The 13,465-nt window shown below is 40.8% G+C and overlaps 2 protein-coding genes and 1 long non-coding RNA gene across 3 annotated transcripts; 2 read left to right on the forward strand and 1 right to left on the reverse strand.

The window, feature by feature from the left end:
• Nucleotides 1–818: 818 nt before the first annotated feature.
• On the reverse strand, nucleotides 819–3,525 carry LOC139400332 (DNA oxidative demethylase ALKBH2-like). Its single transcript, XM_071145300.1, has 4 exons — nucleotides 3,409–3,525; nucleotides 1,678–2,008; nucleotides 1,394–1,592; nucleotides 819–1,128 (listed from the first exon to the last, which is right to left on the reverse strand). Exons 2-4 carry the CDS (start codon nucleotides 1,949–1,951, stop codon nucleotides 819–821), a joined length of 783 nt encoding a protein of 260 aa, XP_071001401.1. The 5' UTR covers nucleotides 1,952–2,008; nucleotides 3,409–3,525.
• Nucleotides 3,526–3,663: 138 nt separating this feature from the next.
• On the forward strand, nucleotides 3,664–10,774 carry LOC139400331 (uracil-DNA glycosylase-like). Its single transcript, XM_071145299.1, has 6 exons — nucleotides 3,664–3,981; nucleotides 4,070–4,165; nucleotides 4,339–4,436; nucleotides 6,722–6,810; nucleotides 9,782–9,960; nucleotides 10,066–10,774. Exons 1-6 carry the CDS (start codon nucleotides 3,664–3,666, stop codon nucleotides 10,204–10,206), a joined length of 921 nt encoding a protein of 306 aa, XP_071001400.1. The 3' UTR covers nucleotides 10,207–10,774.
• A 1,255-nt stretch (nucleotides 10,775–12,029) lies between these two features.
• Nucleotides 12,030–13,243, forward strand: LOC139400334 (uncharacterized). Its single transcript, XR_011632471.1, has 3 exons — nucleotides 12,030–12,186; nucleotides 12,655–12,777; nucleotides 12,887–13,243. It is a non-coding gene; the product is annotated as an uncharacterized lncRNA (long non-coding RNA).
• Nucleotides 13,244–13,465: the final 222 nt, after the last annotated feature.

Below are 13,465 nucleotides of genomic sequence, written 5' to 3' on the forward strand. Positions count from 1 at the left end.
AAATGGGTGTTACTAGATTAGGAAATGTGGAGGTACTTGATATGTAATCACTGTCTTCAGCCATTTGTCTGGAAATAATCACTCAATATATCTTAATGTAGGTTTAATTAAAATAATGCAATGTTTCAATTGACATTGTATATAAGCTGCTGTATATTACATTTTTCTATGTGTGTAACAAATTCAGAATACTGTAATAACGTGCAGGTGGTTTGGATTGTAGTCTAGCTCCACATGCCTGCAGACCATTTACTTTCATGTAGAATCATTTCTGCAGTTGTTGCTTGTTGCACAAGATCTCATTGTATCAAGCTAATGTGTATATTGTTATTTTTGTTCCTAAATGATATTGAAGCAACATGATAGTTTTACAACTATTTTATAGAGCAACGGAATTGGAATTGATAGCAATGTAACAAATTTACCCCAAATATTGTCTGATTTGCCAAAGTGTTTAAAGTTGTGGTGGCAGTGTACAGCAATCTGTGTGTATTGCTCAACAAGCATACCAGTTATAAATACTGCATTTACTCACTCTCCTCCAAGTATTGAATTAGGATGCAACCTCTAAATAACCCTCTAACCCATTTTCTGATCAATTTGCACTAATGTATATTTTGAAGATTTGTGTGATCTGTCAAGAAGTTGATATTTTTCAAAGATACAATTATGAAAATAAAAAATCTATAAGTAAAGAGTTAACACAACTGATTTTTATGAATTGGACCATGAACAAATTCAGAAACTAGTTGAATCAATATTGCAGTGGGGACGTCAGCCACAATGAAGTGAGACTCCCAACGGACCATGTCTGACCCTCATTTCTTGCCGTCTTGGAGGATGCGTCTGAAGGTAAGGTTGATGCGGGGTGTGAGGACCCTCTTGCGGGCTGGCAGGCTGTGGTACCAGTGGGTGTTTGTGGGAGAGTTCATGAGGAGCAGGCTTCCGTGGGCCAGTTCAAGCTTCACCGGGTTGATCTGCCGTCGGCGCTGTTTTCCCCGTGACTCCAGGTGTCTGAAAACAAAGTCCCGGACCGCCCCCAGGGATACGGAGGCGATGGGACAGAGGGGGTCCAGTTCCCGCTCATCATCACGGTGCTCACCCATGTGATCATGTCCATCTTTGTACCTGAGAAAACCAGGAGCAGCTACAATGGAATCACAGTCGAACAGTCCTAGAGTGTATTTATTACACCGAAACCGTTTACTCCAAACAGAAAACGTTTTGCAACGAAAACTAGCTATTGGACTACTAACTATTGGACAAATTCAAGTAGGTCTCTCTCTGATTTGCTTCTATTTGGTTCGTAAACGGTAAACTGTTTCCGTTGCAAGACATAATGAATACACCCCTGTAGATGTAGAATCTTCTATAGCAGTGTAGACAGACTCACCTGTTAATCAGGACGAAGTTGAAGGTTTGCCCTGTTGCCTTTGTAACAGCATCACGAATGTACTCCAAGGTTGGAGTCCACGGGCTAGCCTGAAGACTCACTCCAGAATAGGTGTAGGTTAGTCCTGCGTCCCCACAAGACGCCTGCTTTCTGGGGACATTGTAAACCTTCCCAAACACCTGAATCTTTGTTTTATCTCCTGTAACAAAATAAGAATGGCTCATCTACATACCAAGAAGAAATGTATCTGAACTGTCACTGAATTGAGTGTGACAATTGTATACCTGTGAGGTAGACTACCTCCTCCTCCAGCTGTGTGTAGAGGCAGTCTGCTTCCTCTTTAGGAAAGAGTAGAGCATAGTCACAGTCCAGTCCCTCTGCTTCAATCTTCTGCCAAGACTGAGAGAACTCAGTCAAATAGGCATCCTCCTTCACATCCTCCTTTACAATCCCCTGATTGCATTCTTCCTCTTTACATTTTTTCAACACAGGTTCTCTCTGTTCATCTGTTGTCCCATCAATATAGCGCTTCCTGGTTTGACTCACAAATGTATCCATCAGCCACCTTCTTGCTCTGTGCTCACCAACATGAGAAAACTTCCTTGTAATAATGTCCTTGACCAAGAATGAAAAGAGAACGCAGGAGTACGGATAACAGGAGGAATAGCCCTACAGATAAACGTATAGCATAGGATAATTAATTACTAAATATGTGAGTAGAAAGTTTACAACATATCACTATACTTGGCCATTACAGTTTAATACCTTGCTAATCTCAAGTATGAACATTGAACTATAACCATTGATGTAAACAGGTAAAAAATGCACACTATGATGGACAGTGCCACCCGGGGTCCTTGGGAAGTCCCTACCCTTAAACCCTAACCCTTACCTTAACCTCTACCCTTACCCAGCATTTCCCAAACTCGGTCCTGGGGACCCCAAGGGGTGCACTCTTTTGTTGTTGTTGCCATAGCACTACACAGCTGATTCAAATAATCAATTTATCAAAACGTGCACCCCCTGGGGTCCCCAGGACCGAGTTTGGTAAACATTGCCTTAACCATTTTAAATTTCAACTTCAATGATTGGTCTTGGTGAATGGGTTGGCATATACAGTAAACGTCTAGCAACCTAAAGATTGTGTGTTCAACTCACATCATGGACATCTTCAGCATTTTAGCTAATTAGCAACTTTTTAACTACTTAATACTTTTTAGCTACATTGCAACTACTTCGCATGTTAGCTAACCCTTCCCTTAACCTTGACCATTTTAGCTAACCTTTAACCTAACTCCTAAACTTAACCCTAACCCTAGCCTAGCTAACATAACATTGCACTTTTTGCAAATTCGTAACATATAACACGTTTTGCAAATGTATTATATTGTACGTTTTGCAAATTCATAACATATAATACGAATTGTAATTTGTGACATTTTATACGAAATGGGTGATGGACAGCCACAAATGAATACATATCATACTAACTAGTGTGTTCCAAATTACGTATAGAGTAATACTAAATAATACTAAATGCTCTGAGACCATGTTGGATAGCGCCGAACATACTATGACGGAAGCCCTGCGCGCGTTCACCTTACCATACGTCATCGCAAGTTGGCGGGAAATGTCTGTCAGAGAAGTGGTTCAAAACAAGCGGGACTGTGTTAGTGCTGCTGAACAATAAGGAAAGCAAGCTCTAAGTCAACTACTACCAAATTAATCAAGGTTACTAAAATGATAGGGCAGAAAACGATCAACTCTTTTTTTTCGCCCATTTCGAAGAAGAGAGCTTCGGGAGGGGAACATGAGAGAGAGGATGCCCAAGAACATGTGAGAATTAGCGCACTATTCATTTATAATAATTGTTTGCACGCGAGCTGCATGAATACAAAACGGTGCAATTGTCTAACTATTTTAGGTAGCTAACATTCTGTACATTACAACTTTTAACCTAAAGTTGCATGTATACACATAGAAATCAGGTTATATACTGTTTCACCAGCACGTACCTTGTTGTCTTGACGCTGTTATTGCAATAATCTGCTTGCTAACTAACAAAATAATTGATTCAATTGTTACATTTTATGTGATAACATTGAAAAGACCATACAACATGGGTTTCAAACTAGTATTCTAAACCATCTTTGACCGTAACACAAATCCCGCGATATCTTTACCATAAGCGATCACAGGGGGTGGCGTCACTGGCGTCAGTGTTTAGGAAATTTCGTAGTAGATTTAGAACATGTTGCTAGCTGGCTAGAATGCTTGCAATGGATGTCCCATATTTGAGACGTTCTCCAATAATGTTTTTAGCTGCACCATTAACAGCCACACGTGTTTCAACAACCTTTAATTTTGCTCAATATACCAAGGTTGGACGGGTGAAGAAGCTGAAGCTAGCAGGCAACGGAACGACGGAGTCACCCCCTTCTCCAGTGTGTCCAGAACTGCTGGCCCGAATCGCCAAAAACAAGCAAGCTGCGTTGGAGAAACTGTCCGCCAGTAACACACCGGATGAATTTGGGGAGAGTTGGAGAAAGAGTCTGCTCTCTGAGTTTGGAAAGCCTTATTTCATAAATGTAAGATGAGTCTACCCTCACATAGCTACATCGAACAGATTATCACAAATGTGCATAATCAAATTCCCTTCGCTCCTTACTGTTTCAGTTGATGTCTTTCGTTGATGGAGAGAGGAAACTGAACACTGTCTACCCACCCCCTCAGCATGTTTTCACCTGGACACAGATGTGTGACATCCAAGATGTAAGTTTAGGTTTTTGACAACAATGGCACATGTACAGTTTTTCATATTAAGGGGCAGACCCAGCTAATGTACAGTATGAGCCAACTCATAGGGTTAGACTGTACAAGTTATTTCCAGGGGGAAGAACCACTGCACTGCCCATAATGTTCAGAGCCATTTCTCCTTGGTACAGGTCAAGGTTGTAGTCCTCGGTCAGGACCCATATCACGGTCCAAACCAAGCCCATGGATTATGCTTCAGTGTGCAGAGACCTATCCCACCTCCACCCAGGTAGCCTACAGTATTATTACGTTGTAGACCATGTTGAACATATCCAGGCAAGGGGAATATGTTTCCTGTAATAAAATGTATGGTTTAATACATACAGTGCCTTTAGAAATGTCTTTTAAATATATTTTTTGTCAATGATCTACACAAAATACTTGAATGTCAATGTGGAAGAAGAATTCTAACATCTGTAAAAAATTAAATAATAACAATAATAATAATATGAAAAATAAAACTGTCTTGATTAGATTGGTATTCAACCCCCTTGGTCAATACATGTTAGAATCACCTTTGGCAATGACTACAGCTGTGAGTCTTTTTGGGTGTCTTTTTATTTTATTTAACCCCCTTTTTTCTCCTCAATTTCGTGATATCCAATTGCGATCCTGTCTTGTCACTACAACTCCCCAACAGGCTTGGGAAAGGCGTAAGTTGAGTCATGCATCCCCCGAAACATGACTCGCCAAACCAAGCTTCTTAACACCAGCCCGCTTAACTCGGAAGCCAGCTGCACCAATGTGTCGGAGGAAACACCATTCAACTGACGACTGAATTGAATGGTGTTCATTGCTCAAAATAGTATGCGGAATCATCTGGATATGTGTGCAACAAAATTTCAACCTTCACCTTCTGCTACCATTTCTGTCAAGCCGTCTACACATACAGTTTGACGCATACGTTCAACGTAAGCACCACACAACGCACTGCAACTGCCTCTGCAACGCCATGCTGCCAGGCAAATGCAGTGTTCCATTGGAAATGAATGTACTTCTGGTGTACCAGAAGTACATTCATGCTGTCGGTGTGATCGAGGTGTAAAAATGAATCTTTCACTCAGCTCTTTACATGCGCACAGCCCCCAGCCAGGCAGTGTGAGGTGGAATAGGCTAAATAGGATTCGTCGTTCTTTGTCTTGGTGCGATTTAATTGACCAACTATGAAACAAAACGGCAGAAATACTTTGAAGACAGCTTCTGCACCATTTATTTTAATATAAATGTGATCATACTTGACTTTTTATTCACATGTGAGTGAAATGCTCGCACTGTTGAGCCCTGACCATCTGTCAACGTGGTTGGTGAAATAGACATCTTACACACCAATGCCAAAATCTACCCACATTTGGCAGGTGGCGGATGTTAATTTTAGGCCCTGGTTGGGTTGGATTTGCCCCAAACATAACGCTTTGTGTACGGGACATAAAGTTAATTTCTTTGCCAATTTCTTTTGCAGTTTTACTTTAGTGCCTTATTGCAAACAGGATAAATGTTTTGGAATATTTTTATTCTGTGCAGGCTTCTTTCTTTTCACTGTTTAATTAGGTTAGTATTGTGGAGAACTACAATGTTTATGTATCCTCAGTTTTCTCCTATCACAGCCTTTAGTCTCTTTAACTGTTTTAAATTCCCTATTGGCGTCATGGTGAAATCCCTGAGCGGTTTCCTTCCTCTCCGGGCAATTGAGTTAGTGACTTTGTAGTGACTGGGTGTATTGATACCAGTGGAGGCTGCTGAGGGGAGGATAATAACGGAGTAAATGGAATGGATTCAAACACATGGAAACCATGTGTTCTATGTATTTGATACCATTCCACTAATTCTGCTCTAGCAATTACAATGAGTCTGTCCTCCCCAATTAAGGTGCCACCAACCAACTGTTATTGATACACCATCCAAAGTGTACTTAATAACTTCACCATTCTTTAAGGATATTCAATGTCTACCAATAGGGGCCCTTTGTGAGGCCTCCCTGGTCTTTGTGGTTGAATCTGTTTGAAATTCACTGCTCGACTGAGGGACCTTAGGTAATTGTATGTGAGATACAGAGATGACATAGTCGTTCAAAAAATCATGTTAAACACTGTTATTGCACACAGTGAGGGCATTTAACTTATGTGACTTGTTAAGCACATTTTTTCTCCTGAACTTATTTAGGCTTGCCATAACAAAGGAGTAGAATACTTATTGACTCAAGACATTTCAGCTTTTCATTTGTAAAAAAGTATAAATAAATCAAAAAACATAATTCCACTTTGACATTATGGGGTATTGTGTGTAGGCCAGTGTAAAACAAAATCTACATTTTTAATAAGTGTTTTAATTCAGGCTGTAACAACAAAATGTGGAGAAAGTCAAGGGGTGTGAATACTTTCTGAAGGCACTCTATATTTATCTGTGTGAAGGACATTTAGCTTTTTTGCCTTTTTTTTATTCGGTATTGGTTTTAGTTTTTCATATCATTGACACAGTTGCCACATCGTCAAATGTATTGCCTCTTCTTTTTTTCAGCTTGTTGAATATGTACAAAGAATTGGCGTCTGATATAGAGGGCTTCCAGCACCCTGGACATGGAGATTTAACTGGATGGGCTAAACAAGGTACTGTAGGCACAATAGTCTAGCACACGTGTCTCAGGAGGGCATAATGTCTGCAAGTTTACGCTCCTCCCTTCTGCCTTATTGATCAGTTAAAGTCATTGATTATTTAGGAACTCCCCTTGCCTGGTTGTCTAGGTCTTAAGTGGACACTAATTGAAAGCAAAATGAAGAAAGCCAGCAGAGAGACGAGCCCTTGAGGAATTGAGTTTGACTAGGGGTGGGCGGTATACTGTATTTTACAATATATCGGTATCGATGCACGGACCGGTTTGGATTCCACTTACTTTCTATAATGTTATTTCAATGTAAAAAAAAATTATATGAATATTGTTTGTGAAATGTGAGACGCTACTCAACCGTGTGTAGCGTCCGTTTTTATAGTTTACTCCACCTACTTGAGTCGTCTCTCCTCTCTCATTCCGCTTTCCACACAGACCAAGCCCTGCCCCGTCACTCAAGGAGCGCAGTTGTTTTTGCTCGACCAAGAGACCACTTGCTTGATCCAGTCTGCATGGTCAATGCCGCACATGGAACACGATGTTGATAACGATGCTGATTTCCACTTTGCGTCTTAATATATTCCACAAGCGTAATATATTTACACAATTAGTTTGTATCGTACTGTGCAACTTCTGAGAAAGTTGTGGCTAAAATAAATCGTTTTAGCCTCTAATGCTAATTGCTAGCTAGCTAATAAATGTACTGAGTCCGAGCAAACGCAGTTAGCTAATATTGATTGTGTAGGCCTAAATCAACATGTTTGTGCAACATTATCTTCTAAATTAAAGAGTTATATGCAAAGCATGAATGCTATTTAAAATGTGTATTGGCGAATCGCAAGCAATGGAAAGGTGCATGCACCACCACCTACTCTACTGGAGTGTGAAGCCTGTTATGGCCCCCTCCCCATTCATCTATTTCTCAGATCAAGCCCTTTAAAAGCCTACTGTTAAAGACTGTGAATTCATTACACTTTGAAATAAAAGGGGAAAGAAATTGCTCTACACCCATTAACCTCACCACTATTCCACTAATTGTCCCTATCTGATCCTACACCAGGCTGGCAGCCTGGGAGGACGGGACACTATCATTCAACACACTTTAACTCCTCTGCAGTAAAATCTATTTCCCTGCAGCTGCCACCACAACATCTATATTCTGTGGTTGACATTCCATTTCTGCAGGACAGTTGATAACCATGGCTATGAACGCTAAGAAGCCAATCTTACTGAAGTACATGTTATTTCTATTACTCTCCATTGGCCTCCGCTTACTCTCAGGGAACCTCTTAGGATCACTCGCCCTGGACCCATCTTCCTTTACTACTCCCTTCACAACCTCAACATAAGACACCTTCTGTACTACTCTGGCCCAGTCAACCTCGACCTGCCTTTCTCTCACCGGACTCTTCTGATCTCCAGCAACATTAACACACAGCTTTTTCCACAGATATTACATCTCTTTGTCTCATGCCCTCCTGCACACTTCTTTAGGAATCTCCCTCCTACACACTGCTGCGACATGACCATAAGCTTAGCACCTACAACACTGTGATCGGTTCGGGACAAAAGCTCTCACAGGATAACTGACACATCCTAACTTGACTTTGTCGTGAAAGGACTGCATTAAAACTCAGCAGGACAAACCGTGTCTTCTGTTTCACCACGCTCTCCACCGGGTCTGCTTCGCACCAAATGGCGGTCGTCACAGACACCAGGAATCTTCCATTTCCTCAACACTTAACGCGATTCCACTTATCACTCCTTTTAGCGATGCCCTGCTCCTGAGAGCAAAGCAAGTCTTTTCCCGTGGTGCGGAGCACCCGGTCCTTCTGGACGGACAACACACAAAAAAGGATTGAGTCCACTTCAAGGTACTTTCACAGATTCAACAGTCCCCAAGCTCTTCTCCACCCAACCTGACACCACATATGAATCAGCCAGAAGACAAGGATCCATTCTCTGAAAAGCTCACTCACTGGGCCACAATAATCTTTTTCATCATTGGGACAAAACTCGACCTCGACGATCTGCCACCGCAGGTAATTCATTCTCTCTCGTCAGGTGAAATTTCTGAGCTACTGTGGTACTTTTTTTTGCTTTTTGTACTTGATGTCAATCTTCTTCACCATACCGCTTCCCTCTACACTCCACTTCTTTCCTTCTTCCTCACTGTCCAATTCCACATCTCCATGCTCTTTCCGGTCCATCCTCTGTAGTAGAAAACTGTTCAAATGGTTCTTGTATCTTGAAATTTGTCGTCATGTCCACATGAATAGAAGTAGCAACGGAAAAAAAAACATTTAATGTAGTCAAAGATTATAGGGTCCCCAATGAAACACTAACCAACACATTGGTTACTACCTTGTCACAATAACTCCTCATTCTATTTCCATTCCAACAGTTCACCCAAGTGTTTTGATGTAAATCGCTAGTCAAATTGCAATTGCAATATTTGGTTAAAACTAAGGCCAAGATTGTTTTGCCCATATCATGCAACCCAATGTGGAAATGATCTCAAATGAGTGCAGGAAATGCAGAAATGGATGAAAATACTGAATAATTTTTGGTTGAAGTTTGTTTTACACTGTTCAACTCATTCAGAATGGAGAAAGACCCATTGAATGTATGTGTTGCCACCCTAGGGTCATGCACTACTCATAAAGGAAATGTAGAACTTTTTATTATTCCAAAACATCAAATACCGTCCCAATTTGTTGTGATATATTTTGGCAATATAGGCCAGCCCTAAGTTTGGCACCCCTGGTCTAGCAAGTTTGGCTATAGACATACAGTATAGATATAATAGACTCCTGATGCAATATCTTAGGACTGTCATGAATGCAGGCACTATTCAGGATCATGCAGATAATCAGAACAAGTAAATTGAAGTATGAATTGGACATTGATGAACTTCAATGCCTTGATGTGCAGTTATCAGGAGCTAACTGGCATAATGCTTCTCTTTCCAGGTGTCTTGCTGCTCAATGCTGTGCTGACCGTCCGAGCTCACCAGGCCAACTCTCACAAAGACAAGGGCTGGGAAACTTTCACTGACGCTGTGGTGCAGTGGCTCAGCTCCAACCGGGAGGGCCTCGTCTTCATGCTGTGGGGGGCCTATGCTCAGAAGAAGGGAGCAGCTATTGATAGGGTTGGTTAAATGTAATATTGTATTAATAGTGAAACAAACACTTTTCTATTCTAGACACAATCCACTGACCTCCGCTTAATGGTCTTTTGTCTTTATCCTCTGTAGAAACGTCACCATGTCCTTCCCACTGTACACCCCTCCCCTTTATCTGCTCATCGAGGCTTCTTTGGATGCAAGCACTTTTCCAAGACCAATGAGTTGCTGGAGAAATCAGGGAAGGAGCCCATAGACTGGAAGGCACTTTGAGATGTCCCACACAGCCTTATTTTCATGGTGGGGATTCCAAAATGCAACTAACTAGATTCATCACTACTGCTACCAAACCATAAGCTTATGGTATTATTTTTGTTATCAAATATCTGGGTGACATGTTTGTAAATGTTTACTGCAGTGGGCAAGTTCATACTAATTTCCTTTATTGGCAGATTATAGTTTTTACTCTGGTTTTTCAGTTTGCACCCTTTAAAATGTAATTGGATTTGATCTACATTCAAGCTAAGTAATACCTCAACAAGTATCACTTTGTTATGTCAAAACATAGCAGTTATATCAAGGTTTCCCAAACTCAGTCCTGGCCCCACCTCTGGGTGCACATTTTGGTTTTTGCCTTAGCACCACACAGCTGATTCAAGTAATCAAAGCTTGATGAGCTGGTTATTTGAATCAGATTTTTTTTTAGGAAACCCAGGACTGGGTTTGTGAAACCCTGAGCTAAATGTGTCTGGTCTGTAAATATGTAATTATTCTGTTCTTGATTTTTAGTACATTTTGTATTATGCTTTTCTACTTTAAAAATAAACATATTGTTATTCAAGGCTGTTTTATGATACTGTAATCAATATGAAGAATCTATTTAGAATGTTTCCTCTGGGGTTGATGTCTCTGTCAGCGTTTCCCCAAACTCAGTCCTGGGGACCTCATGGGGTGCCATGTTCTGGTTTTTGCCCTAGCAATACAGAGTTGATTATGAAATATTCAACTATTCATAAAGTTTTGATATATTTTAATCAGCGGTGTAGTGCTAGGGTACCCCTTGGGGTCCCCATAACCGAGTTTGGGAAATTATGCTCTAAGTTGACATGATTCAAATAAAAAAGTGCTGCACTTATGTGCTGCATGAAGTGAGGGGGGTTCGATTGCCCGGTGTTTTGCACCAGTTGAAAGTTGATTGCATTTGTTTTGGAACCGGGCTGCCTCTCGGGTTTGAGCCTGGTGCCCAATTTTATATGTAATGTAAGTGCTTTAATATGTTTGGACCCCAGGAAGATTAATGGGGATCCCTAATAAATACAAAGCCCACAGCGAATAATGAGAAGGATTCTGTTTTCAAATGCAAAACTCATTGCTTTATCTGTCTTCCAAATGAACACTTGTTGACAAAATGGCCGAGCGGTGCAGATTAGTGTTCGATATGGGAAGGGGCTCCTCCCTCACCGTTTTTGCACTTTCACTGTCACGTGCCATACATGGACAGTTTAGCGTAATCGAATCCGCCCACTGTCAGGTTACGTTCCAGACCTTGAGTGGCTACTGGCCAGACCAATGACTATAGGGCCATACCAATGATTTATATATACACTAGAGGACGACCCATGGGGTACGGTTTTGAAGCCGCCGCCCTTCCATCTTCGCACTCCCCCACGTTGTAAAAAATATTTTGGAAGCTATAGAATTTTTTTAATTTTCATGTCTGCATTTGTTTGTTCCACGTTTATATTATTGACAACTTAATATATACTTGTACATTATATTATGTGAGCTTAACATAAAAATGAAAATATATATAAAAACATTTCCCTAAAGTATGATTTTGTAATGTTACTGTCCCCTCTACAAAAAAAACGTAAATACATGTTTTTTTCCCCTTGAAACCATTCATTAAAATACTGTAGAATTCCATCCACTCCTATCGAGGACTACTTCTAGTTCTAGGTAGTGGCAATATGGCCGACCGGTGGGTTCAATTCTCTCGTTGGCAAGTACATAGAATTAGCAATCCAGGGTTTATATACATCATTTGTCCAAACATATCTGTCATCGTGCCAGACACATCTGTGCGGTGGTGGTCCTTCAAACACAACACGTATCGTCTAAATGCAACATATCTAGCGTGACAATGCCTGTACAAAGTTTACCGATTCGAGACTCTGCCTTCCATGTGCGACTGCTGCATCAATACTTGATTCTGCTGAAGAATTACCCAATTCTTACCAAATCCGTGACGAGGTCAGTATAGCTAACGGTAGCTAGCCTATTGAAATAGTTTGAATATAATGGGATCATTAGCTATTGTTATTAGCTAGTTAGCTTGCAGGGGTCTTTCTCGTTATCTTATAGCTAACTAGTGTAACACCTAACAATTGACAACAATTACAACTGATCACTCATACAGAAATTGTTCTTAACTGACTTGCATGAACTACTTTGTGGTAGACATCGTAAGGGTATGGAGCTACTTGATAATTTGCAAACTATGCCTAGGCAAGGTAAACATATCCTTTTGCCAAGACCTTTCTACTTTGCTCTGTCTGTTTTCAGCCAATCAGCCTCTGCTCTAAGAACCTCCCTCATCTTTCCTGACAACAGTTTCTGTCATAGTTGCATTGTTTCAATGCACTTAAAGAAGAAAACTTTCTTCAAACTTTAACCACTACCATGGCATGAGTACAAATAAACGGTCTACATCTTTTTCAGTGGCATTCTCTCAGCAATGGGAAATCTTCTATCGCAAGCATTGGAAGCAAAACGAAAGGCCAAAGAAGGGACCCCAGTGAAGGAGATTGACATTTCAGGACCTGCCCGCTTTGCCTTTTATGGGTAGGCATGTGATTAAAATCAGTTCCAAATCACTTGAATTCGTTTAAAAAAAAATTGCCATGTACTGTATAATGAACACAGCTATTGAAGTTTCCCGTTTTTGTTTCAGGTTGCTCATTACTGGGCCTGTAAGCCATTACTTTTACCAACTTATGGAGGTGTTGATGCCTACCACTGTTCCATACTGCATGGTGAAACGCTTGCTCTTAGACCGCCTTATCTTCGCCCCTGCATTCCTGCTGCTTTTCTTCTTTGTTATGAACATCCTGGAGGTAAGTCAGCTGCTCCACTATGGAGTCTCCTGTACCATACACCTGACTAGCCCATTCATAGACGCTACTGACTTTAGCGCCTATTGACAATAGTATCTTCTGGCCGAGGGGGAACATACATTTCTTCTGTTTCTTATATTTTCCAAAACTGTATCTTTCATATCAGCGAGAAATTATTTTCAAAAAACAAAAGTTTATATTACTACACAAATTTATAGAGTTCCCACGCGGACATATTTCCATGTTACAGCGTTTGTTTATAGAAAACAGACGCAAGACAGTCCTTGGACTATAAGCAGTAACATTAGGTTCCTTTAGTCCATTATTACTGACCAACTCTCCCTGCTTGGATCAGTTTGCACTGTCTTGTATAAACATTTAAAAAATACTCTGTGTAGTTCAAACTTTATGCAGGG

Source organism: Oncorhynchus clarkii, unplaced genomic scaffold, assembly GCF_045791955.1.
Source record: "Oncorhynchus clarkii lewisi isolate Uvic-CL-2024 unplaced genomic scaffold, UVic_Ocla_1.0 unplaced_contig_9607_pilon_pilon, whole genome shotgun sequence".
NCBI classification, from domain to species: Eukaryota; Metazoa; Chordata; class Actinopteri; order Salmoniformes; family Salmonidae; genus Oncorhynchus; species Oncorhynchus clarkii.